The sequence below is a fragment of the Stenella coeruleoalba genome (genome assembly GCF_951394435.1).
Source record: "Stenella coeruleoalba genome assembly, chromosome: 6".
Lineage (NCBI taxonomy): Eukaryota > Metazoa > Chordata > Mammalia > Artiodactyla > Delphinidae > Stenella > Stenella coeruleoalba.
In genome coordinates this window covers 127,593,041-127,620,263 of record NC_137151.1, presented here as the reverse complement: position 1 = coordinate 127,620,263, position 27,223 = coordinate 127,593,041, and the positions used below count along the sequence as shown (strand labels likewise).

At 50.2% G+C, this 27,223-nt stretch overlaps 1 protein-coding gene across 3 annotated transcripts in view; it reads left to right on the top strand.

The window, feature by feature from the left end:
- HDLBP (high density lipoprotein binding protein) overlaps positions 1–27,223 on the top strand; it is a 67,553-nt gene that overhangs the window by 20,587 nt on the left and 19,743 nt on the right. For 2 of the 3 annotated variants that reach the window (XM_079923924.1, XM_079923925.1), the window contains 10 exons: positions 14,057–14,121; positions 15,354–15,466; positions 17,219–17,376; positions 18,606–18,821; positions 23,602–23,808; positions 23,906–24,121; positions 24,637–24,843; positions 25,003–25,110; positions 25,982–26,086; positions 26,445–26,523. In XM_079923924.1, the coding sequence (XP_079780050.1) occupies positions 15,391–15,466; positions 17,219–17,376; positions 18,606–18,821; positions 23,602–23,808; positions 23,906–24,121; positions 24,637–24,843; positions 25,003–25,110; positions 25,982–26,086; positions 26,445–26,523 (1,372 nt within the window). In that variant the 5' untranslated portion in view covers positions 14,057–14,121; positions 15,354–15,390. Of the gene's footprint in view, positions 1–9,291; positions 9,420–14,056; positions 14,122–15,353; positions 15,467–17,218; positions 17,377–18,605; positions 18,822–23,601; positions 23,809–23,905; positions 24,122–24,636; positions 24,844–25,002; positions 25,111–25,981; positions 26,087–26,444; positions 26,524–27,223 lie in introns of those variants that run through there. The other variant, XM_079923926.1, reaches the window with a different exon arrangement.

The window sequence follows — 27,223 nt, the reverse complement described above, 5'->3', positions numbered from 1 at the left end:
TGCTGTTAGCTGCTGGCAGAGATTGGCCTTCTGTGCTGCCCTCCAGACACTTAGAGACAGCTCGAAGGTGCCTTCCGATTCCCAAGGGCTTTAATGGGTTAACGGAAAGTCTCATCCTCCACAAAGAAATTCACCACAAAAAAGCTCACTTCAGACTTCTTGCTGGTAACATGGTCTAATAAAACAGAAAAGAAAATCCTTGTGACTCAGGCTTCCACTCATTTATAGTAGCTAGTGCCACGTAATAGCACCTTTGTTTCCCTCCAAGTGGAAGTATCTTTCTTGAAAAAGTGAGGCGCGTCATACAATACAGCTTCTCCCCCCCTCACTCCCCATATACACTCTTGTGAACACTTAGCATATGTCCATCCATAATTTCTGTACCTGTTAAAACACACTTTTTTTGGTAAGTGGTATATGAAATATATGCTTTGATGTGTGCTCACCTACCAACTTAACAGTAAAATTGCTGACTTTTCGAGTCAGTAAGTGCAACCCCCGTCCTTCACCCTGTGGCCCTGACACTTCTCAGTACCCGACTCTGTGCTCCTGTTCTTTCTCCTCTTTACAGAACTCTGTGTCCTCAGTGGCCTGAGTGTCCTTCCAGAGTTATTTTTGCATAGACAAACGTGTTTCTCTAACACCACGGGTTACGTATTGGTATAACATAGAGCTGCCCCTTTATTGACACGGATACTGGGTATGTGGTGTAGTTGGGGACGTTTGCTCATTCACCAATCATTTGATGCAGGGCTGTGTGTACTTGAGTGTCTGCTGACTGTATCCTACGTAATCTCTTCTTGCATAAACCAAGCTCATATAATACGTCATCTAGGACATTCACCATCAGATCAAGAATTTAAGACACTTAATAAAGCAGTTAGAACACAGGATTCCTTGAGGGTTTTAAGATTTTTTTTCACCTGACATTTTTTTTTAAAGCAAACTGGCTTTGTTGAGAATTTCAATGTGGTAAACTTAGTGTTCACAGAAACATTTCTCTTCACTTTTATTTCCTTATTTTTAATTAATTAATTTATTTTTGGCTGTGTTGGGTCTTAGTTGCTGCGCGGGCTTTCTCTCCTTGGCATTGAGCTGGGGCTACTCTTCATTGGGGTGCGTGGGCTTCTCATTGCGGTGGCCTCTCGTTGCAGAGCACGGGCTCTAGGCGAGCGGGCTTCAGTAGCTGTGGCTCGCGGGCTTCAGTAGCTGTGGCTCGCGGGCTTCAGTAGCTGTGGCTCGCGGGCTTCAGTAGTTGTGGCTCGCGAGCTGTAGGGCACAGGCTCAGTAGTTGTGGTGCACAGGCTTAGTTGCTCCGCGGTATGTGGGATCTTCCCGGACCAGGGATCGAACCTGTGTCCCCTGCACTGGCAGGCAGATTCTTAACCACTGCGCCACCAGGGAAGCCCAAAATTTGTATTTTAAATTACAGTGTGTAATCAGATTGCTCCTCAGAAAGGTCACTCAGTTATTCTTCTTCCAGCCACACCAGTATGCTCACACCGTTTCTGTCCTCATACTTTATTTTTGCCAATTTGAGAGGTGAAAGAGTCTCATCCTACCTTCAAATCTATTTTTTTTGTACAAATTAAATGTTTCCTGCATTTGCATGGAAGATTTTTGTATCTTTTGCCGTTTTTTTTTTAATGGGTTGTTAGAGTGCTTGGAAATACTGTAAACTACACTTGGCCACTTCTTTCTCAGATCTTTGAGTCTATACCCTCTACCATGTGCCCCTGGGTGTCTGTGGTAGAGGAGATACTTTCGTGACTAAGACAAGTACCCATTTTGTATTTTTTCCCCTACTCTAAATTTATTCATTATAAACAGGAGATTTGTAAAAAATGACTTGAGGGCTTCCCTGGTGGCGCAGTGGTTGAGAGTCCGCCTGCCGATGCAGGGGACACGGGTTCATGCCCCGGTCCGGGAAGATCCCACATGCCGCGGAGCGGCTGGGCCCGTGAGCCATGGCCGCTGAGCCTGCGCGTCCGGAGCCTGTGCTCTGCAACGGGAGAGGTCACAACGGTGAGAGGCCCGCGTACCGCAAAAAAAAAAAAGGATGAAGGCATACTCTTTGCCCAAACCTGAGCACCACACAGTGTGGGAGAGCAAACTGTGCTCCACACCCCCGCCCTTAGCACCAGTCTCCCACAGGGTGGCAGGACTGCCGAGGGAGTATCAGACCTGAGCACTCCCACAGCCCCAGCGATGCCCCCTGACCCCCATCAACGTGACCCTGCTTGGAGGGGTTCCTGTCAGGTAGGTAGGTAAAGCACAGAGGGTAAGTAGCCTAGGTTACACACCTCAGTTTGTCTGTCCATGTTCATTGACAGATTGTTTACAGTTGTTGGCTGTGATGTGGTTCTTGTATATGCTCCTGTAGCATATATCTAGAAGTGAGGGGGTTCGCTCACAGTATTTGCATCTCAAGCCTTAACTGGCCTTGTGAGTGGTGTGAGGTAAGGACTTAGGTTTTTCTTATGTAAATAATCAGTTTTCCCGGAGGCATTGATTGTGTAGTCCATGCAGGAGGTCACCTCTAATGAGTCTGTCTGATATGTCCACATCTGGGCTTTCTCACCTGCTCCTGCACAAGCACACACTGCCTGAATTACTGCAGCTGAAAATCTTGGATTGGGGAGGGCACATCCTCCCCACCTTGTTTTCCTCAGCGTTGTCTGTGGCCCTTGATCTTCTGTATAAAAGTTGTTGTATACATATAAATTAAATATTTTGTATAGATGTATATAGAAATATTGTATAAATGAAAATTGTATAAAATCTGGTTATAAAATTATACACACATGTGCATGCCTCTCTTGGGATTTAAGTTGCATTTGCATTGAATTTCTAGTCTAAGAGAATTGCAGTCTGTATGATTAAGTCTTCCTATATAGGTGAACGTGGCATTTCTCCACTTATTTTGGTCTTTCCTGTATTTTGACAAAGGTTTTTACAATACTCTCCATAAATTCTACTTTCCCATTAATTTATTTCTAATAGTTGCTGGTGTTCTGGAACATAATTGATTTTGCGTTCTGGTCTTGTTTCCAAAAAACCTACGAACTCTTTAGTTAGTTCTAATAGTGCATTTATAGGTTCTCCTGGATCTTGTACTTGGACAGTTATATTGTCTGTGAACGCTGGCAGTTTGTTTGTTTGTTTGTTTGCAGTACGCGGGCCTCTCACTGCTGTGGCCTCACCCGTTGCGGAGCACACGCGCAGGCTCAGCGGCCATGGCTCACGGGCCCAGCCGCTTCGCGGCATGTGGGATCCTCCCGAACCGGGGCACGAACCCGTGTCCCCTGCATCGGCAGGCGGACTCTCAACCACTGCGCCACCAGGGAAGCCCACGCTGGCAGTTTTGTTTCCAATCCTCATACGTTCCATTTTCCTGCCTTACTGCCCTGGTTAGAATCTCTAGTGTAGGTTTGAATAGAAAATGCTCAGTGCAACCAGCCTTCCTCATGATCCCAATATGAATGCTTCTAATGAGGACTCTTGGTAGGTGCCCATCATGGAGTTAGGGAATGTGTCCTTGTATTCCTGTTTTATCAGGAATGGGTAATCTATATCATGTTCTTCATTTGAATGTTTTTGAGATGATCAGATCTTCTTGTTCCAGCGCTAATAATGTGGTGAATTACTTTATTTTTCTGATATTGTACCACCTTGCATAACTGGATTAAACTTGACTTTATCATTATATATTACGTATTTGTTTTTACATCTCTGGATCAGTTTGCTAGATTATTTTAGGCTTTTGCTTTTAAGTACCTAGATGAAATTCACATATTCTTTTCCCCTGCTACCCTTGTCTGGGAGGTATTAAATTTCCCTGGCTTTAAGTGAGTTGGGAAGACAGTCTCTTGGGGCTTCCTTACAAAACCATCTGGGCCTGCCTTTTTGTTGTGATTTTTATATTTGTTTCTTCAAATATTGGAGAGTGTTGGTTATTTAAACTTTCCATTTCTAACAGACTCAGTTTGGGTAACTTACTTTTCTAGAAATTGCCTATTTCATCTAAGTTTTTGATAATACTTTTCTCAGTAGAATTCTTGTATGATGTTTCAAAGTCTCTATTTTAGTTATAGTTTTTGACCCACTTTGAATTCTTAGTATTGCCTATTTTTACCTATTCTCTTTTTTTATTGATCATTTCTGCCAGAGATATAACTAGTCTTTTTAGATTTAGCTCAGTTTATTTTCTGTGGTATATGTCTTTTACTTCATTGATTTCTTATCTTTATTTCTATTTTCTTTAGTTTTATTCTGTGGCTTTTCTAATTTTAGAAGAGGGTGACTAGCTAATTTTTACATTTTCCTCTTCACTAATATGATGACTAAGATTATAGATTTGTCTCAAGTAACACTCTGGCTTCATTCTACAAGTTTGGATATATAACTGCTTTATTCTAAATATTTTCAGATTTCTTCTTTGACCCATGAGTTATTTAGGAGCAAGTTTTAAACTTTCCAGGATTTTTTAAATTTTAACTTGACTTCTAATTAATTGTGTTATGATCACAGAATGTTTATTAATTTTTTGTCATTTGTTGGAAAAAAATTGGAGGGGGGGCCTTAGCTCCTGACCAGTTTTTGTAAAAGTTCAATGTACACTTGAAAAGAATGTGCTTTCTAATCACTGGGCAAAGGATTATATAAGTCCAGTAAAGTAGGTTTTAATTGCTTTGCTTTAATATTCTGTGCATTTTTCATCTCCGTCATCTATGTTACCGAGAGTTGAGTCAGTCTTGCCCTGTAATCTTGGCTATAGCAATTTCTAGTAACCTTCAGTTTTTATTGATACATTTTGTAGCTACATTATTAGATACTGTACATACATGATCAGAGTTGACTGAATTTTTTATTCTTGACCTTCTTTGTTCTTAGCAATGCTTCTTATCCTGCAGTCTATTTTATCGGAAAATAATATAGATAGCCCAGCTTTAATTTGGTTAGTAGTTGTCTGGAGTACTTTTTCTATCCCTTTACTTTCAATGTCTATGTCCTCATGGTTTGGGATTCTTAAATAGCTTATAGCTGGATTTTGTAACTGGCTAGTTAGTGTATTAACATTAGATTATTGCCACATTGGGATTCATTTCTTCCATTGTATTTTGTGCTTTATTTGCCTTTTAAATTGCTTCTCTTTTACTTCTCTTGCTTCCTATTTTCTTTTTTTCTCTTTTATTTAATAATTAATAATACAGGGCTTCCCTGGTGGCGCAGTGGTTGAGAGTCCGCCTGCCGATGCAGGGGACACGGGTTCGTGCTCCGGTCCGGGAAGATCCCACATGCTGCGGAGCGGCTAGGCCTGTGAGCCATGGCTGCTGAGCCTGTGCGTCCGGAGCCTGTGCTCCACAACGGGAGAGGCCACAACAGTGAGAGGCCCACGTACCGCAAAAAAAAAAAAAAAAAAAAGTAATACAAAATAACATAATGAATAAGTAATAATGTATATTATATTAAATAAGATAAAGAATTCTAGGGCTTACCAGGTGGTGCATTGGTTAAGAATCCGCCTGCCAATGCAGGGGACATGTGTTCCAGCCCAAGTCTGGGAAGATCCCACATGCCGCGGAGCAACTAAGCCCGCGTGCCACAACTACTGAAGCCTGTGTGCCTAGAGCCTGTGCTCTGCAACAAGAGAAGCCACTGCAATGAGGAGCCTGTGCACTGTAACGAAGAGTAGCCCCTGCTCGCCGCAACTGAAGAAAGCCCGCGCACATCAACAAAGACCCGATGCAGCCAAAAATAAATAAATAAATGTATTTTTTTTTAAGATAAAGAATTCTAAGTTGACAGTTAACTTTCTTCAGTGTAATTTATAGGTGTTATTTCATTGTCCTCTGGTAGGCATTGTGCTGTGACATGGTCTGCCCTCAGTCTCGTGGTATTCCTTTATAGGTAACCTGTCTTTTCTCTCTAGTTGCTTTTAAGGTCTGCTCTTGTCTTGGTCGTTTTTGAGGTTTCACTGTTCTACACCAAAACGGAGATTAAATTATCCACCTGGCCACCTGTTCTGTCTCTTTTTAGGAGGGGAGGGAAATGTAATATCTTTACATTCTAAAATTTTCTCCATTATTTTTCCAATATTTCTTCTCTGTTCTTTTTTTTTCTTTTTAATATTTATTTGTTTGGCTGTGCTGGGTCTTAGTTGCAGTACGCGGGATCTTTTAGTTGCGGCATGCGAACTCTTAGTTGTGGCATGCGTGCGGGATCTAGTTCCCTAACCAGGGATCAAACCCAGGCCCACTGCATTGGGAGCATGGAGTCTTAGCCACTGGACCACCAGGGAAGTCCCTCTTCTCTATTCTTTGTATTTGCCTCCTGTGGACTGCCTATTAGACATGTGTTGGACTTCCTCATCCTTGTATCTGAGGTTCTTAACCTCTCTAATTTGTTCCATCTCTTGATTTTTTTTTTAATTGTAAACTTTATGTCTTATGTTTCTAGTCGCTTTAAATTTTTTTTTAATAGCCTCTGATAGTTCTGTAACCTGGAGTTCTTAAGTCTAATCATCTTTCAGTCTTAGTTTTTGAACTTTGGACTTTAAGCTTCTCTACAGTGTTGGGAGATCTGTGGGTGTCCTTTGCAGCCTGGTGTGAGGTTCATTCCCTCCCAGGTGGGGTTGCTTTCTGTTTTGTTAATTTCTAGGTTTGGGCTAGGCCTTGGACAAATGGGGCTGTAGGAATTTGAGCCCTAAACCTTTATTGAACCTTAATTAAACTAGTGCATGGTTGCTAGTACTCGAGAGGGGTTTCCATCTCCCAGCACTGGCCAGTGGGGAAACGTCCTGTAGTCTCTCTATGCTAGTGGGCCAGAACCTACCTTCTGTTGAGGGTTAGTTTTTGGGGGGATCGTGGCTTTAAGTGTGTGTGAGGGGATATATCTATTCTAACCTTTTACCTTGAGGAGCCCCAAAGCTTCTCCCCTGTCCGCTTGAACACTGAAAACCCAAATGTTACATACTGATGTTCTCCTTTTGAGGCAGCCATAAAGGGTTTGCATATTATTTTGTGTGAATATTGCTGGACCCAGATATCTCAAAATTTGCCTCTGCAGACTGTTAGTTTCAATGTAGTAAAGCTTGCTGGGAAGGAAAGCCGGTTGTAACTATCAGCACAAAAGCATCCTGAGATGGTTTGTAGCACAAATTTAACATTTGATTTTATCATATCTTTTGTTAATTATATGTTGTTGTTGTTTTACAGTTTTTTAAAAAATTTATTTTTGGCTGTGTTGGGTCTTTGTTGTGGTGCGCTGGCTTCTCATTGTGGTGGCTTCTCTTGTTGCGGAGCACAGGCTCTAGGCGCGCGGGCTTCACTAGTTGCAGTGCGTGGGCTCAGTAGTTGTGGCGCACGGGCTTAGTTGCTCCGCGGCATGTGGGATCTTCCCGGACCAGGGCTCGAACCTGTGTCCGCTGCATTGGCAGGCGGATTCTTAACCACTGTGTCACCAGGGAAGCCCTAATTATATGTTTTTAACCATCTCTTTCAAGGCATCCTGTGCACCAGGTACTCTGTGAGCTTCTCCTGTGGTGACTTCCTAGCTTCCTTGGAAGTTCCTTGACAGTGGACCTGCCTACTTTTTCTGAATCCCTCCCTTCTTCCTCCCTTCTCAGACCTCTCTGTAGTGCTGAGCCCTCAAAAACAAAAAATAACAAAACGCACTTGTCGGAGTTGCTGGTTGGTTAATCCGCATGGAAAGACTACCTCCAAACTTCAGTGATAACATAGGAAGGGATGCTTACAGAGATTCTTCCAAGTCTAAGGAGGTGCCACCTTGCCCAGGTACCATCCTGGTGATTTAAGGTACAGCTTTGATGACAGTGTCCTCAGCTCCATGGTTTCTTCCCCCAGTGATGTCATGAAGTGCTGTCATATTCTGTCAGCTGTGATGGGCTTCTCCCCAGCCTTCACCTTGTACATGCAGTTGCCTACTTGACATCCCCACTTGGCCATCCAGTGGGCATGTCAGATGGCATATCCGAGTTTTTGCATCACACTTCCCCTTACCAATCTAGGCTTCCTTCAGTCTCTCCATCTCAGTGAGGGCAGCCAGGAACCTCCCTGCCGTTCTTTTTTTTTAATGTTTATTTTTTAATTTTTTCTCATTAGTCTCCCTGCTGTTCTTGACTTCTGTCATTCCCCGTGTCCAGTTAATAAGAAACTTCTGGTGCTACTGTTGGAATCTGTCCACTTGGTGCATCTGCCATTGCCAACCACAATGGAAAGCCATTGTCACCTTTAGACTGAACAACTGCTGTGGCCCTGCCCCGCCCCCCTCTCCATGTGTACATACTTTGACAGTGTTCCACTGAAAGGAATACCCAGGTCCTGCCTTCTCCCCCTCAACTACCTCCCCACCCCCCGCCCAGCTTCCCATCATCCTGAGCAACACGTGTATCATGGCCGCAGGCGAGCTGACCTGTCCCTGGGGGTCCTCTCTACCCTGACCTCGCCTTCCCAGTCCTGCCAGCGCCCCGGCTCATGCCTTGTCCCCAGTGTGTGGTGCACTTCTGTATGTCATGTAGGATTCTACTCATGGGCTGCTTCATCAGAGGTGCAAATCCCTCCACTAGGCCTGTACCCTTATAAAAAAAAAAAAAAAGAAGGAAACCGAGGCCCTTGTCACATATTACACAAGGAATGCAGACCTGGCTTGTCTGCAAGCCATTCTCACCCTCCAGGGTGGACGCCCCTTGAGGGCAGGGGCTCTGTTCTGCTCCTCTTGTTTGTTTAGGCTGTGAGGCTGGAGGCACAGCTGTAGGAGTGGAGTCCTTAAAAAAGGGGTCTACAATTTTTAAGGGAATTAAACTGGTAGCCAAGGAGTAGAGTAGGGATATTTTATAGACGGGAAGGACACAAGGTGCAGAACCGCAGGCGAGTGCGCCAGTGGAAATCTGTGCTCCGAACTTTGGGGGCATGGGGTATGTTTCCACGCGAGTTTATTAGGCCAGCTTGTCCAGCTATTGGAAGTTGTAGATGGTTGGGGCCAGCAGTTAATTTCCTTTGTGTTGTACCTCGAGGTGTCTTGTTTCTTTTTGGGGTGGGGAGGCGGTATTGGGGACCTCAATGCTAGAGCTGCAGTCCCTCCCACCTTCGCTTTATGAAGGTGGAGACTGATTTCCCAACTCCCCGACACCCCCCACCCCCCAGTAAAAGGCTCCCGAGCCCCCGGGGAGTTAGGTGCTGTAGGAGCAGCGGGCGGGCGGGGGCGCGGCGTTGGCCGGCGGGCGGGGCGGCCGTGGTCTGACGTGTCCGGGCGGGATTGGAGCCGCCGCCCTATATAGCCGCGGGGGCCCGGGCGCCGGCCTGGAGGGAGCCAGCCTAGAGGGAGCGAGCGAGCGAAGGTCCCGGCTTCTTCCGCGGCGAGCGGACGGACGACGGACGGACGGACGGGTGCACCGCGGGGTGAGCAGGCCGGGGCGGGCGGCGCGGGCCGGGGTGCCGGGCGGGGGGCGGCGCGGGGAAGTTGGGGCGCCGGGCTGCCGACGTGGAGCCCCGGGCGGGGGGAGGGGGCCGGGGCCGCCTTTTGCCCCAGCGCCCCCAAGCCGATACTCCCCCAGCCAGCACAGCCACCCTCCCCCCGCGGGCGCCCCCCTGACCGGTCGGGGGTGGGGGGGCGGCTACGTGTCACCACTGCGCATGGGCCGCGGCGCTGGCACGGGAGGAGTGAGAAACTTTCCCGAGTGCCGCGGCGCCGGCTCTGCGCTGCCCACCGCCCCGCCGAGCAGCCCCCAAACCCCAGTCCGGGTCCCGCTCCCTCCGCGCGCCCGCCGCTGAGGTGGGGGGGGCCGACCTGGGCCCAGGTCGGTGACGTTGGCGGCCGGGCCCTGCCCCCTCCCCCTCCTGCTCCGGCAGGGGCGCCCCTCCCCCCAGCTTGGCCGGCCGGAGGGGGCAGGGGCGGGGGCCTGTCCCGCAGGGCATCCTTGGCGGTGGGGCTGGACGGGACGGCGGCACGGGGCCCAGGCAGGCCGGGCCTCACCTCCACTTGCTGCCGCCTGCGTGGTCGGCCGGGCCCTGCTGCCCTCCTCGGGGCTGGAGCGCAACTTGGATGTGCCCCAGGGTCCACGGACGAAAAATGCATTACGGAAAAGTACCGAATTTGGATGAAAGGCGGGGAGGCCCAGCGCGTTGCTGCCCCTTTAAGCCTTTCCCCGCCCGCGGGCTCGCGTGGCCTGTGGGAGGGCCTTGCTGAGGTGGCATCTGCGAAAGTTCCTCCTGCAGGATGGGTGCCGACTTCCAGAACTTGGTGAAACGCACAAATGCCCAGCCGTGTAGACTTTGTGCGGGTGGCCTTATATTTATGCTTTGTGATCTGGCAGCCATCGGGATTTTATGTTCGTGTTCTCAGTTGGTTTGTGGGTCTTGAGAAGGACTTTGAAATTTTTTTTTTCCTTACAAGCTTGCTGTGGGGATAAAAGTAAATAATTTCAACTTTGGAAGAAGAGGACAGAGGTCCTGGGTTTCCTGGTGGTTTTTTGATACCCTGCATACTCAGTCCTGTCTAGTAGGTAAACAAAGCACTGAGATCTCATTAGTTGACTGAGATAAAATTCTTCCTGGACTACTACTCATGAGTTCTCTTTGCAAAAGACTTGCTCTTTTGAATATGTAATTGGCAAAACATTACAAGGGAATCAACTTATATTTCCTTGTTTATAGGCAAAAAAGTAAAATTCTTCATTTAATCTGTTGTACATTTGTTAGGACCGAGCTTCAGATGTAAGCCACGTATGCTGTGACTTCACCTGGGCACCCTGGTGCATAACCGTCCATCCTTGTGGGAGTGCCCCCCAGCCGCTGCATCCCACCCTGGGGAGGGGGCGAGTAGGAGAGAAGAGTCTTTGCTTCTGTCTAGCCTTCTTCCTTTGGTTCTAGTTCTTTCTTACATAGTTGTATTTTAAAGTGTGTTTTTTTTACTGTGGGTATTTATACTCTGAGAAACAAGACTTAAAGTCCAGGTTGAGAAGAGTTTGAGATTTGCATTGGGTGGATCTGAATGCTTGCATGGAAAGTAGTTGAGAGCAACCAAAATGATGAAGGGACTAGGGCATCTTGGGAATCACTGAAGGGGGCTGGAGAATGGGCTGAAGGAGTACCTGAAGTACTCCTTCACATACCTGAAGGAGTCTTGTAGGAAAGATGGACATGTTCTCTGTGGCAAGAAGGGGGAAGAAGGAGCAGATCTGGGCCCGACCTCAAGCCACCTGTCCTGACAGCTACACAGTGATGGAGAAGCAGCAGAGCCTGGGCCCCCAGGGAAGGCTGTGTGGCTCCTGTTCCCCGGCTTATTCAGAGAGTGGGAGAGAGTCATCGCTGAGGTCCCTTTTGGTCCTGATTTGAGCAGCTGTATTCAACTAAGGGAGGAGCTGTGATAGCAAATGTTTGGTCTCTGCTCCTCAGGAGGAGGCCTGGGTAAGGTCTCCTGGGACTGATGGCCAGTAGGGAAGCCGGGGTAGGGAGCACACACGCCTGGACGGGCGTGAGGTTGTTGAAAGATCTCCGGGGAGTGGGCGTAGCGCTGTGGGGGACGGTTTCTTAGGTGCTGCTTTGTTGAACTGGCGGCAGGTTGACAGTAGGGCTGGGGGCACGGGAGGAGGACTGGTGCTGGCCTTTTATAAGATCTACCCCAGCGCCTCAGGTAGGTCTCAGGTCTGCACTTACACATGGATCAGCAGATCGGTTTTAAAATGGATTCTTTAGAGACAGGAGTTTGAGAAGTTTATGAGAAAAGCAACACCCTAATTTGATCATATCACACCCTCGATGTTCACCTGTGGCTCGCTGTGATCCATTCATTCCAGCTGGGACAAACTGCCGTTTGAAATCTGGAAACTAGAGACTAGTGTGTCCTGTCCAACCAGCCTGGAGTTTTCTGTAGGTCCACCCTCCGTCCTTAGCTGCCTGAGGGCCTGTGCACACATGGGGGCGTTAGAGGCTCTGCCGGTTGGGCTGTGTTGAAGCCCCTTTCTTGAGCCAGTGAGGAATGCGGGGCTCAGTAGAAAGGCTCACCGGAACTGACTCGTGCTGCATGTGGGAGCTGGCTCAGAAGGGAGCCTCCGGAGCTCCTCCCCTCTTGTGTGTGACGCCAGGTGCAGGGTGGGGGCTTCTCGTCAGAAATCTGTGGCTGGAGCGGACGTGGACAGTGGCTGCACTGCGCGGGCTTACCTCGTAGCTGTCACTGGGCACTGAAGACTTGCCTGTCCAAGAAAGCAAGAGGACTGGTCAGTTAGGAGCACAGAGAAGATGGTGTGGGCGTCATGGTGGTCACGTGGGTGAATGCAGCTTCTTAGAGAGTGGGTGTCAGTGGGTTTTGATAAGGGATGTCGGCACCTGGCGTGGGAGGCTGTTCAGGTCGCAGGTCAGCAGTCAAGAGTTGCCAGGAGAGCGGGGCAGATGCCTGGGTCCTGGCTTCCCGTTGGCGCTTTGACCTGGAGCACCGCCATCCTGTTCCTAGACGGGCTAAGTGTGGGCCCCCTGGGCACTGGGAACCCCGAGGCGGGCTCACCTTTTCCACCCCGTCAGGACCCACGCGTGGATGTGCTACTCTGACAGTCTGGTTGAATGGAAAGGGTTTCTTTCTTCCTTGCCTTAGTCACTGAGACTTGCGATTAGAATGCGTTGGAGGCAAACTCTTAAATAAAATAGTCTCGGTCAGTTTGTCTCCACCTTCTCCACTTGGGTCTCAGGTGCCTTTGTGTGTTTGGTGGGACTGGGGCCCCAGAGCGGGTCTGGCCTCTGGCTCATAGTACTTCCCCCATGTGACTCAAGCCCCTACATTGAGAGATTTTTTTTTTTTTATACCACTGGTTCATGTCCCCAGCTGGGACATTTGAGACCCCACTGAGGCACCCCTGACTGCCATGAACCGTCTTCCTAGCTCCTGAACCACGCTTGTATTATGGGCAAGAACTTGGGGGTTACTCTCCAGTGAGGTAGAGTATTCTTGTTACTGATGGGAATTCTCCCATTTTAGCCCATGCCTCACCACTGTCATAATGTCTCCCTCATCAAGCGCACGTGGTGCGGCTGGTAACCTGCCTGGCAGCCTCACTGTCCTGAAGTCCCCCAAGGCAAGGTGACCCACCCCTTTTCCTTGGTCCTTCCAAGCTGGCCTTTGAAGGTCCTTTCCAGCCCTGCTATTTTATGGCCTGGTCTCTAGATCCCCAGTAGATTAGAAGGGACCGAAGAACTTTTATAGGCTAACAGCAAGAAGAACAAAGTAACTACAAAATACACAGGGAACTCTTAAAGACAGTAGCCCTCAGTCACCCTAAAAAGCTCTGGAGCCCCCAAGGTCCACAGTCTGTTCTAGATCATGACACAGTGTTGCAGACCTTTTTTCTTCTGGCTCAGCATAGATTAATAAGAGGAATACAGGAAAAATTACTCGCCACATAGCAGAACAAACATCAGTTTTGTGATAATTTTACTTCAAAATGGTTACATGTAAAAGGGATACACTTACGGGATTCCCTTGGGTCCCTGGAAAAGTTGCAAGTTGCCCTCTAGGAGTTCCAGATGGTTCAGGTTTTACCGTAATATGTTTGTTTGAAGCTAATGGCCTAGGGGCTTCCTTGGTGGCGCAGTGGTTAAGAGTCCGCCTGCCAATGCAGGGGACACGGGTTTGAGCTCTGGTCCGGGAAGATCCCACATGCTGTGGAGGAACCGAGCCCGTGCGCCACAACCAGTGAGCCTGCACTCTAGAGCCCGCGAGCCACAACTACCAAGCTCGTGCGCCTAGAGCCCGTGCTCCACAAGAGAAGCCACTGCGATGAGAAGCCCGCGCACAGCAACAGAGACCCAAAGCAACCAAAAATAAATAATAAATTAATTTTAAAAAAAAGAAGCTAATGGCCTAGTAAAAGGGTTCCTTCCATTTTTTCCCCCCAAGCAATTTGCCTAATATTGGTATTAGTAGCCAAAGTGTAAGTAATACTTTGACCTTTTCTGGTTGAGAGGTGAACAGATCTGGGTTGTAGGATGCAGATAAGTAACTTTTCTCTGGTTTTCTCCTTGCTCCCTCTCCCCTTGTCCCACACCAGAAAAAGCTGGCAGGCTGACAGAGGCGGCCTCAGGACGGACCTTCTGGCTACTGACCGTTTCGCTGGTAAGTGTGTCTTGTCTCAAGGCTTCCTGGCCCTGGGCTGTGTGCGTGCCTTCTTCCATTATGTTTTATCCTTAAGTTCCTAATGGTTCTTCAGAGAGAATCACTGTAGCTAACCTCCCAGCACGGAGCAGTGTGTATACTTCAGGTAGATGTGTCATCTGGTTTCCATCTATTTTTAATCTTTTTTCCTTAAATGTGAATTACGTTTGCTCGGGGTATCTGAATTTGTATCTTGCTTTTCTTTAGAAATACAGAGTTTAATTTTCTTGAACTTGGGGAGGGGTCTTACTGTGTTGTAAAAATGATGAAGAAACTCACTCTTAATAAATTACTTGACCCTCTTATACTTTTTTGCCACGGTGGCACAAGAAGACACTTGGTGCAGAATTGTGTGAAGAGAGTGGGTTCTTCCTCTTTGCAGTAGCATGGGGCTCACCTGGAGCTGGAGAGAGGCAGCCAGTGCTGAGTGAGCCCCTTTTCCAAATAAGGGAGCTGTGGCTTTGAGAGCCAGAGTCTCGCTGAGCACTGCGGCCATTCAGGAGTGGGGTCCGGAGGCAGACTGCGGGGTTCCTACCCTGAACTGAGGAACTGTGTGCCCTTGGGCCTGGTCCCACCTGCTGCAAGTCCCCTCCCACACCTGGGAGACCGGACGTGGGAGAACAACCAGTCACCGCACGCCAGAGGCACTTAGACTGCTACCCCTCCTACCTCTTGCTGTTACACTGTCGCCACAGAGCAAGGGAGGCTGCTCTTCAGTGGCTCTTTGCAGCTACTGTCAAATGATACATTTTATAAGCATTAGGAGGCATGAGGATAACAGAGTAACCAAATAACTGAGATAGTTGTTAGTAGAACCATCCAGATGTTGATCTGTGTCTGGGGCTGGGTCAGACATGTATTGGGTTCCATTGGGGCCCCGTGGGTGGAGAGAGGGGTGGCCCCTGGGCGTCCTGGTCCTGAACCTCTCAGCTGGAGCCTACATCTGCTCTGTTATGGGCAACGGGGGGGAGGTTTTCCAGGGTGCCCCCCCCCCCCCGCTTGAGTTTCTCCTTTTCATCACTTGGTGAGAGTTTGGGAATCACCTTATGTCAGCAGTTGTAAGTGAGGAAGATAAGGTGTTGCTTGCTGGTGAAGCAGAGTGAACCCTGGGCTTAAACTCTCAGCTGAACGGATCAGGTAGCTGCGAGCTGTCTGTGCCGGACTTGCCTCTCTGACTCACCCCCCTGCTTCAGTGGCTCACCCGGATCGTGTGGACTCCCGAGATCAACCATGAGCTCCGTCGCCGTTCTGACCCAAGAGAGCTTTGCTGAACACCGAAGTGGACTGGTTCCGCAACAAATCAAAGGTGACGGCCCCTTCCCCACTGTTCTTGTTGACCGTAAGACACGGCTCTTTCCAATCCTCATGAGAGCCTGTGGCCTCTCCAGAGGTGCCTTTCAGCCCTGTGCTTGTGCGGTGGGCCAGGACCCACCAGTGCTGTGTGCTCCGTTTTGCACTACCCTCGTGTGAGGGGTGAAATTGGCCAGGAGTGGTGGATGGATCGCCTACAGTAAGATTTAAAATGTGGACAACTTTCTGGAAAGCCAGTGAATTTGGCCTTTGTGATTATTAGGATTCTTCTCCAAAATGGCTATTGCCCAGTTGTGTTGAACTGGACTCTGGGATGGGAAGCATCCCAGAGCTCTGTCGGGAGATAGCTGTGAGGATGAAGGTGGGACTCGGGCGCTGCACTGGCCCAGGCAGCCAGCCCCAGTGGGGACCAGTGCTGCCCAGGAGGGACAGTACACGAGCTGCGGCATCTGCAGGACGGTCGCTTCGGCGTCTCTAGCTCATACTTCACAGTCTTGTCTTTCCCTTCAGAGTCTGATGTGTGTGTATGACTGCAGGACAACTTGACTTGAATGCTGTTTCCATCCAAAGCCCTTCATCTGTAGTTAGATTTTATAAAATTTGTAGCTGAAAGAGTAGCTTGTTCTACCCTTTGTCGTTCCAAACATTCTTTAAAGTTTTCCGATAACTAAATTGAATATCAGTTCTTAAGTTTAAATTAATTAAAATTACAAGTGCGTTTCATCCGTCACACTCGCCACGTTTCAGTGGCTTGTCTCTCAGCAGTGGAGACCTAGACACTGCCGTTCGCTTGGGTTCTCAGTGCCTGCTACCTGGGGCTTCCACACGACCCTACAGCCCTGTGGGGTCTGCGCCCCCGTGTTTAGGTGAGGGGAGCGGGCACTGGCAGACTGGAACAGCTCGTCACACGGAGTCTGTCTTGGCATCCAGGATAGCACGGCTGCATGGCTAGAGTCGCGACCCTGGAGTCGGAATTCCAAGGGTCATCCCTCTGCTCTGCGTGCACCTCTGTTCACAGTAGTTTTTATTGGGCCCTGCCATTGCCGAATACTGTTTTCAGCCCCGGACCCTAGGGTGACCCAAACAGTCACGCTCCTGCTTCCATGGAGCTGTGGTGAACGGTCGGGGCACTGTGGAGGGTGGAGCAGGGGGTCACCGGGACCTGATTTCCTCCTGTGCTCCCTGCGTTGGGAGTGCGGGGGGCAGAGATGGCAGGTCCTGCGATGCTTTCAACATGGTACATTACAGTGGGAAATCAGCTGCAATTTACCTCGGGGGGGTTCTCGCTGGCAGTGCTGGGCAGCAGCAGCATTTTGTTCTGCAAATTTAAGAGCTGGCTATGTGCCAGGCATTGTCGTGGTCGTGATTGTTTTTGAATACAGGATTGGAAGACTCTTCAGGGCCGAGAAGTCTGTGTCAAGGCCTTCCATCAAGGAGCTCACCCCATTAGGGGAGCAGTGGGGCATCCAGCGTCTGAGCTGAGGCTCACAGGGGAGGCTGTGCGTAGGGCAGGGGCGCCATCCGGATCAGAGTCTGGCCCTTCCAGTTGACAGGCTGAACTTGAGGGCGCTGGGCCTGCGGAGCGGCGGGGGCCCTTGCCTGTGACCGAGGGAAGAGGTGGGGGGTTGTCAGTGTCAACTGTCAGCAGTCAGTGCTCTCTCTTTTTGACGTTGAAACCCTCCTCGTGGTTTTTCCATCTAACACTGAAAGTGGTGTGCTTCCTCTTAATCTATGTTGGCCGGTCCAGTTGCCACTTTAAATTCAGAGGAGGAGAGCGACCCTCCAACCTACAAGGATGCCTTCCCCCCACTCCCTGAGAAAGCAGCTTGCTTGGAAAATGCCCAGGAACCTGCTGGCGTCTGGAATAACAAGATCCGGCCCATCAAGGCTTCCGTCATCACTCAGGTAGAGAGTCTATTCTTTTTTCACCTGTTCCTCCACGTAGGAAGCAGTGGTGTCTGATGGGAGGTTTTTGTTTTTGTTTTCTTTCGGCTGTGCCGCGCTGCTTTCTGGATCCTAGTTGCCTGACCGGGGATCAAACCCCGGGCTTCGGTGGTGAAGGTGTGGGACCCTAACCACTGGACTGCCAGGGAATTCCCGGGAGGGTTTTTGAACATGCAGATGTGAGAGTGCTTTGGACATGAGAGGAGGCCTTTGGATTAAGTCGGTCTCCCCACCCCCAGAGCTCTAGGGAAGCACAGCTGCCCTGTACCCCAGCACCCAGAATGGATGGTCCCATATGTTTTCAGTCCACTGCAGTCCAGTCTGTGCTCCAGCTGCTGGAACTGCCCTTGGCTTCCGTGTCACCAGCGTCAGCAGCTGTCCCGCTGTCTTGAATCAGTTTTCTCCCCTTGATTTTTTGGGACTCCGCTAGCCTGTCTCTGCTCCCTGGAGCTGGGGTGTTGGCGGGCTCAGTGCTCTCTCTGTGTGTCGATGTTGGGTCATGGTTGTCGACTACCACCCACGCACTGAGAAGTCCCCCTAAGCCCAGGACTCATCGCCGGCTGTAGTCTGGTTCCCCCAGCCTCCTGATGTTGTAAATGCACCAGGTTCCACATAGTGGCTCAGGCCCTGAACCACAGTCCTGTTGGTTCCCTGCTTCCACCCTTGCCTCTGCTCAGCCCGAGTCCTCAGTCAGAATGTGTCCTCCTTCACACTCTCCGTTGTCTTCTCATCTCACCACAGGGTGGGCTGAGGGACCAGCACTCCCCCTCCTACCTCGTGGGCCCCCGCTGTGCTAGATGCTCCCCGCCCGCTTTGTGAAGCTCTCCTCCCTTCCCGCTCCTCTGCTCTGGCCCCTCCCAGCATAGCCAGCCAGGTCCTTCTCCCCTCCCAGTTTGTTTCCTTCACTGACCTTGCTCATTACGGTTATGCGATGCCCCTTGCCTTCATTTGTACTTGGTTGGTGGCGGGGCAGGGGGTGTCTTCTTCACTAGGACTTCTTCACAGTCTCCTGCCCTTAGGCGCTTTCCACTTGTCTCTTAACTGCCCTCTGGGGCCTTAGAGCAGTAGGCAGGGGTGATACTTAGTGAATGGACAAACTCACGTTCTTTACTGTGTATGTTCGGTTTCTGGACACTCCTGTCTTCTCTTCTTGGTCTCTTAACCTTACCTTTTTGACCTTTTCTGAGCAGGTGTTCCATGTACCCCTGGAGGAGAGGAAATACAAGGACATGAACCAGTTTGGAGAAGGTGAACAAGCAAAAATCTGCCTTGAGATCATGCAGAGGACTGGCGCTCACCTGGAGCTGTCTCTTGCCAAAGACCAGGGCCTGTCCATCATGGTTTCAGGGAAGCTGGATGCTGTCATGAAAGCCCGGAAGGACATTGTTGCTAGACTGCAGACGCAGGTGGGTGTTCCCCGGCCGGTCCTCCCCAGAAGGGGCACTCCAGGCACTGCGGACACGGCTCAGACCCGATCCGACTCTTGCCACCAGTGGGCAGGGCCATAGAGTTTGCAGGCAGGCCAGCAATATTCAGAGCCTCCTGGCACTTTTAGTGTGAAACCACTAACTCAGTGATAGAACTAGGGCACCTCCCATTTCTGCTCTTGCGGTGAATGAACTGAAAGTTAGAGGGGCGTCCCAGAGCTTCAGACACGCAACTGAGCTTGCCCAGTTGGTGGAGTGAGGACATGCATGTGTAGATCAGCAGTTCCCACTTCAGGCTCTGAGGGTCAGTGAGTACGTGCCTTGTTAAATACACACTTCCAGGCCCCGGGCTTGGGAGATCACGAATTCCATAGTTCTTAGCAGTCTGATAGCAGTTACTTGGAATTTATTTGGGAACCATTGTAATAAATGAGTAAATCAGTGATGCATTTCTCCCGAAGTGGCATCACTTAAAGGCCAAGATAAATGCAGAGGATCATATTAAAATGTAGTATGACAGGTCTTTAGATGGGTTTAGGTGGGAATGAGGGTTCTTCCCACCTGTTGCTGAGTCTCTGAGCTTTTGGGAGAGCTGGCTCTAGATGTGGTGGTTCAAAGATGGGGAGCTGACGCAAGAGGGGCCCCAGGGGGCTTAGTGGGGAGGGGAGCACAGCCCGGTGGGCTCCCATAAATATAACCACATCCTGTTAACTCACTTATTAAAGTTAATAAAGTTAACTTCTTAATATACCCACATCAACCCAGTCTGTGTATGGTCTTCCCTCATCATCTCAAAGGCGTCCTTCCTGGTTGGATTTTTCCTCAGTGTCCGGATGAGACTTGCCCGCTCCCGCTCGTTCATTCCTCAGCAGCTCCTTCCTCTCCTCTCCTTAATGCCGTTGATTTGTTCTCGAGGGACAAGCAGGTGTTTGGCTCGTTCCACTGTCCATCGTTACTCCTGTAAATCGGAGGGTAGATCTAGGGGCTCTCGATTGCTTTCATGTTCAGCTTGTATGTTTGGCAAGAAAACGTGTGGGTAGTGCTTCTGTACTTGGTGTTGATTCCAGGATTGATCCGTAGACTCAGGTGTCTTCAGCAAATCCATCCATGGTAAAGTTCCTGACCAATCTTTTGCTTAATAGTTCTATCAACCATTGCTATCGCTGCCTGAATTCATTTGGGGTTGCAAGTGATGGCTTTCTAGTCTCTCCCTCCTCCTGAATTAGTTGGTATTCTGATGAAGAACTTCCGGGTGGAACGTGCAGGATAAATCATTGATCCTGGGCTTCCCTTGTGGCACAGTGGTTAAGAATCCGCCTGCCAATGCAGGGGATGTGGGTTCGAGCCCTGGTCTGGGAAGATCCCGCATGTCACGGAGCAACTAAGCCAGCGCGCCACAGCTACTGAGCTTGTGCTCTAGAGCCCCGGAACCACAACTCCTGAGCCCACGTGCCACAGCTACTGAAGCCCACGCGCCTAGAGCCCATGTTCCGCAACAAGAGAAGCCACCACAGTGAGAAGCCCACGCACCGCAACGAAGAGTAGCCCCCCTCGCTGCAACTAGAGAAAGCCCGCACACAGCAACGAAGACCCAGTGCAGCCAAAAATAAATTTATTAAATAAGTAGATTTATTTTTTTAAAAAATTGATCCTTTTCCCCTTAGTTTTTAGACCACATTGGCACTCTGGCATCTTGGGTCCATGGGTCTTCTCAGTGTCATCATGAACTTCTGATGTGTTGATTAGTTCTTTATGCAGAAATTGCCTTGTCTCTGGCCCACGGGAGCTCCTTCAGGGAGGCACCCTGCACCTTCTGACATAACTGTTCATCTTGAACCACTTCCTTATTTGTAACACAGACTGACCTTAGCCATCTCCTTCCACAGACCTGAAGTCAGTTGTTGGTCCAAGAGTTCTGGATGTTTATGGTGGGAAGTTGCATGAGTTCAAACACATGCTTCTAATTAAGGTGAAAGATGGTGGGGTTTTAAAATCATTGAAGTAATTCTCTCTCTATTGAGGTTATGCTATCATCTTGATATATAGTTAGGTTTGTTTGTTTTTAGTTTATTTTCAGTTTTTAAAAAGTACTTAAATATTCCATGATTGCAAAGTCAGAGCCCTGTGAGGTCCTCTTGGCCCCTTTCTCCCCTGCTGGGTGGCCATTCTTGGTCTTTGGGGTGTTCTTCCATTGTTTGGTTTGAGAATAGAAGTGAAAGGTCACCTTGCTGTGAACTCTGTTCTGCACCTTGATTCTTCCTGCACTGCATCCTGGAGCAGTCTGCATCGAGGCGCAGGTGGTGGCTTTCCTCGTTTCTTTACACAGCTGCGCAGTGCTCTGTGGGTGTGCTGTGATTTCAGGCATTCCTCTTGATGGGCACTTGGGTGGCTTCCAGACTTTTGCTCTTAACAAATCATGCACAGTTAAACACCTTGTGCACCTGCTATTTCCTGTTTTACACAGTTATCTCGGGAGAGATTTCCTAGAAGTGAGATGGCTGGGTCAGAGGTTATCTGCATCTGTAATTTTGCCATCACAGCCAGATCCCTCCCCTGAGGTGCTGTGCGTTTGTCCTCCCGTTGGCTTTCTCAGAGCCTTGCCAGGGCCGTCAGATACTGGGACTTTCTGGACTCTGAAAGATAATTGCGTATACTTTTAATCTGCGTTTCCCCTGTGCACTGGTCTCCTGCCCTTTGCTGTCCAGGTAAAGGTTTCCGTCCTGCTCGACGCAGTGGGGCTCTTCAAACCCTGCATCAGTAACACGTTACAGATACAGTTCCCAGTTTGCCACCTGGGTTTTGATCTTGGTATGTTTTGCTGTGTGAAAGTTTCATTCTTATGTAGTCAAAATTCGTTAATCTTTTGTTTTTTTGAGTTGTTGTTAGGAAAGTTTCTTCTTACTTTGGGTCGTAGGAAAGTTTATTCTTATTTTCTCTGGTGCTTGTAAAGGTGTTCTTATGTTTCAAGTCCTGATCTGTTTGGAATTTAGTGTGAATGGTGCCACAGACAGATCCAGAAACATCCTTCCCCGTATAGCTATCAAGTCATTGACACCAATTTTAGTTTCCCCGCAGTGATTTGAGTGGCAGTTCTTATCCCGTCCTAAATTTTCGTGCTAACTTGGGTCTGTTCCTAGATTTTGAGTTGGTCTGTCTCTCCGTGTGCTCATGTTCTCTGTTTTATTGGTAATGGTTTTATATTTTAATATGTAGTCCAGTTACTGCCACCACTCCTGTACTGTTCTCTTTCAGGATTTCCTGTCCGTTCTATTCCCTTTTGTTCTACCCTTCCAGCTTGATCATCAGCCTTTTGCTCGAGCGGTGTTAGATCACCCGGGGCTGTGCTCTGCCTTGTGGGACGCACGTTCCACCTGCTGTGTTCTGGGTCCAGCTGCTGAGATGCGGGGTCCGCCTTCCGCATCTTCTAACCGTGTGTTGTCAGTATGAGTTAAAGCTGCTGAGTCCGGATCCTAATTTTTTCTTCCTCTTACGGACAGTAAGAGCTGGGTAAAGTAGTGGTTTTCCCCAGGGTTCCCCTGTGTGCAGTCATGTGCTTCTTCCTCTCCAGCCTCGTGTCGACTCTGCTTTCTCGTGTCTCCTTCGTGGGAAATACCCCGGTGGAGGTTGGCAGTGGCTGTGGACAGTGCACGGCCTTAACGAGCGAAGCTTTCCTGCCAAATACAGCTCTGGGGCTGAGGGTGCATGTATATTTGGTCATGTTAAAAAAATATACATCCACTGATTGCTATTTTCTTGCAAATTTTTATCATGAAAGGATTTTGATTTTATAGAGATGATCATTTGATTTTTCTTCTTAGATCTAACAATATGATGATTTATAGAAATGGATTTCCTAATATTGAACCATTTTTAGAATAAACCTCATTTGCTCATAATTTATAAGCCACTGGTCTTACTTTCTGTGCTAGTTGGGAAGTGAGGGCCTTTTTCATTGCCTCCGTGATACAATTTAACATTTCTGTTGTGAGTGTTGAAAAGTTGGCTGTGAAGCTGTGTCCTTTGGGGAAGGAGGGAAGCTGGCTGGTCTGTGACTTCCTGCTGCACTAGTGGTGGGAACCTTAACACTTGGCCCTTTTCTTTTTTTTGACATCCTCTTGGTTGATGACTGTTTATAGATCTAGGAAGACTGGAAACCTCTGTCTTCCTCCCAGATTTTCCTGTGACTTCAGAAAGTTACTTAATTTCTGGCAGTTTGAGGATTTGGATGATTGTCGTTTTCTTTCCTCAAATGGGTTGTCTATTTTAACTGGTCGTAAAAGAGATAGCAAGAAGAGTTTGTTCCTACCTATAGGGCTTATGTCTGAAGACAAGAGCATATAGTGCTCCAGAGACAACAATTCATCTGGTTAGTCAGTCTGTGCCTGCATTCCTGCTGTGTCCTAGTGTGGTGTGAGGAGTCACTGAGCTAGGAAGCAAGCACGTACCATTCTTGAGTATTCCTGTCCTCGTGATGGCTTAGAGCTGGGCTGAGAAGACACTGAAGGAATAATCGTGATGGCTGAAGGGGTGACGCAGGACCATGGGTCTGTGTCACGTTTGAACTCATTCAAGCCTGGGGCTTGGTCCTGCTTCCCCATGCAGGTCATGTTTAACCCGAGACTGTTCTGAAGGACGGGTTGGGGCTGGCAAGGTGAGAGTAGGCAGAGGTGGCGTTCCAACCAGGGAGAATGTCGTGGGAAAACGTGCTTTTGCGGAACCTGCAAATGTTTTTGTTTTTTTGGTTCTTTTCCTGCCACAGGCCTCAGCAACTGTTGCCATTCCCAAAGAACACCATCGCTTTGTTATTGGCAAAAATGGAGAGAAACTGCAAGACTTGGAGCTAAAAACTGCAACCAAAATCCAGATCCCACGCCCAGATGACGCCAGCAATCAGATCAGGATCACCGGCACCAAAGAGGGCATCGAGAAAGCTCGCCACGAGGTCCTGCTCATCTCCGCCGAGCAGGTGTGGCCAGCCACGGGCCTGGTGTGCGTGGTGGCCTTGCCCCAACCACCAGGAGGCCCAGATCTGTGCCCTCATGGTTTCCGTCCTTCCCTCTCAGGACAAACGTGCTGTGGAGAGGCTGGAAGTAGAGAAGGCGTTCCACCCCTTCATCGCGGGGCCGTACAACCGGCTGGTCAGCGAGATCATGCAGGAGACGGGGACACGCATCAACATACCCCCGCCCAGCGTCAACCGGACCGAGATCGTCTTCACAGGGGAGAAGGAGCAACTGGCTCAGGCTGTGGCTCGCGTCAAGAAGGTTTACGAGGAGAAGGTAGCAGTCAGGAGGGGGGCAGAGAGCAGCCCAGCCCTGCCCTGTAGCCTTCGAGGCCTGGACAGCTCCAGTCGCCACAGTTAGAAGGGGGCGCCTGCGCCTCCCCGTAGCTGTGAGGCAGTGGGCCAGGCTCTGCTGGGCGGCTGTCCCCACGGATTCCCACCCGAGCTCCCCCTGCCCTGTGTGCCCCTGGGCACGTGTCGCTCAGAGCTGATCAGGCCTTTGGGTGAGCTGTTAGCCTGAGTCGGTGGGCTTTGAGGTCTGATGCTGGTTCCTTTATTTGGGGAGAGGACGGGGTGTTTTTGTTTCTTCCTAGCTAGTTGCAATGATTACTCTGGGCTTGACTTAAATTCTGCAGTAATTCTTTTGAGGAGAAAGCCCAGTCCTTGATTAGTGGAGTTTCTGGGGATTGGCTGGTCATCGTCTTCACTATTCGGGGCTCACTTGCTGTAGTCGGGGCCCCGTGTCCTGCTCCCGGCCCTTCCCTCTGACACCCTCACGGCGCTCTTACTTAGAAAAAGAGGACCACGACCATCGCAGTGGAGGTGAGGAAATCCCAGCACAAGTATGTCATCGGGCCCAAGGGCAATTCCCTGCAGGAGATCCTGGAAAGAACTGGAGTCTCTGTGGAGATCCCTCCTTCAGACAGCACCTCAGAGACTGTGATCCTCCGAGGCGAGCCTGAAAAGCTGGGGCAGGCGTTGACTGAAGTCTATGCCAAGGTAACTGCTCACTGTGGGGAGACTCCGATGAGCGTTTCCTGGGACCGTGTCAGGGGAGGGCAGCACTCACCTGTCTCTGAGCCCTGGTGAGCCACCTGGCTTGGTGTTCACGAAACCTGGACTCTGCAGACCCACGGGTTTGTTTCCTGGTTTTCCTAGGCCAACAGTTTTACGGTCTCCTCCGTCTCTGCTCCTTCCTGGCTTCACCGTTTCATCATTGGCAAGAAAGGGCAGAACCTGGCCAAAATCACTCAGCAGATGCCAAAGGTAAGGAATCGTCTGCTGTGTTGAGTTGATCTTCGTCATCCCGTTGCTGACATTGCTTTTGTCCTGTGGGGGTGGGGGTGCCTTTGAAGACCGGGGCACCCGTTTTAAAGATCAGTTGTTGTGGGTGACAGTCAGCTGCTCCGTGGTTAGCCAGGGGTGAGCAGAATACGTTTTTTTCAAATACCTGTGTCACGTCTTTGGGTCTTTTTAACCAGGGGAAGAGTGTATTGCTAAGTCTATTGAATATCTCAAGAAATACCTCATTTAGTTGTTACGGTGTCGTAACCTGTGAGTAGTTACATCTGAGCATTTCGTGGAGCAGAACTTGTATACGATTCGTGTGGAGGTGGAGTCTGTGGGCCTTTCTGCCCTCCGCGTCTCTGTCCTTCGGGCGGCAGTAGGTCCGGTAACCTTGGCAGAGAACGCGAGCGTCGTATTTCGTTCCTGTTCTGTTCAGAGTCCTGGTTCCCACGGTGGGGCTGGCTCCGTGGCGCCGGCCTCCCGGGTTGCCCTCCCCGTGCGTTGTTTCTCACCTGGTGTGTTGGGCCGGGTGGGGTCGGGGGGCAGTGGTGGTGACGTTTCACCCCCGTTGTCGTCTGTCTCACCCCCCCTCGCACACGGGGGGGGGGGGCGTGAGCAGTGAGGTGTTGATGTGCTCCATGCCAGTGGTTTTGGTGGCGCACAGTGGGGAGGCCTTTGCGGTTCCCACACAGTGTTTAGTACCAAAACCGTGGTCATCCCCAGACCGCCTTTCCAACTTCTCCTGGTGTCTGTGGATCGGCTGCTGCCCCGGGAGAGCAGCCCAGGCTCGCATAGGAGGTTGCTGTGGCCGTGCCATCCCGGTGGGCCGACTCTTGTTTTGGTGCGGTAGGTCCACATCGAGTTCACGGAGGGCGAGGACAGGATCACCCTGGAAGGCCCCACGGAGGATGTAAACGTGGCCCAGGAACAGATCGAAGCCATGGTCAAGGACTTGGTAAGGTGCCCCGGGTGCTGGCCGAGTGGGCATAGGGCATAATCCTGTCACTTGCCAGTCAGACCTCACGTGGGGGCCCTGGAGGCGCGGGAGGGGGGCCCAGTCGGCAAGTGGCGAGTTCTGAAACAGCTGGAATCTGGCCGAAGTCCGGGAGAGCCGTGGGTAGACGAAACCTTACTGTGGAAGAGGGTCTTGCGAGAGGCCTGTAGGACGATCCTGCCGCGGACCCTGAAGCTGAGTGGGAAGAGAGGGCGGCCGCTGCCAGCTCCCGGGCCTTGGTTCTGGCTGTGTGTCTGCGGATCTGGGCCCAGGTCCTGGACTCTGGTCTCCAGTGTCCTGCTCTGTGCTTCTCCCACAGATTAACCGGATGGACTACGTGGAGATCAACATCGACCACAAGTTCCACAGACACCTCATCGGGAAGAGCGGGGCCAACAGTGAGTGGGGGCAGCACGCGGAGGGCAGGTGGGGCGTCCTCAGCAGAGCGCCAGCGGGAGGGCGGCCTAGACTCCTAGCTGGGGCCTCCCCCAGGGCCGAGGTTGGCCTGGAGCTGATGGGCCTAGAGGTGAACGTGATGAGCCTGGTCGTGAAGGCATGCAGGGGGCCGTGTCCTCACAGTTCAGCCAGACCTGCTGGGGTGGGGTCTGCCATCCGCCATCCTCACGTGCGCCCCTGACCACGCCCCTGCTGGGCTGGCCAGCCCAGGCTCAGCCGCGGACTGAACCGGCTCAAGTTGGAACGTGCCGAGTGAGCGCTCCGCTTGAATCCGCGGATGTCGGATGTGTTTTGAAATCCACTGCTTTGCTCAGTTTAACTTCAGTGCCGTTCTAGGCATCACGGTGCTCACCAGTCCTGAGAACAGCTCTGTCCCCTGTGTGTGACCTTTGGTGGAGGTGAGGTAGCGGGCACCCCCCGCCAGTGTAGGTAGGACACCTCCGTGTGCCTGCCCTGTTGGGTTTTGCCCTGTGCAGTCCATTCTTTGTTCAGAGTAAATGTAAGCTAGTTAGTTGCTGCTGCTTTAGTTGGTGTCAGTTGTGAGTTCTGGAGCGTTTTAAACAACGGGCAGACGCCCACAGGGAGTGACACCAGTCAGTGCTGCTTGAGCCGTAAATTTGCACACACCATAAATTTGCTTTT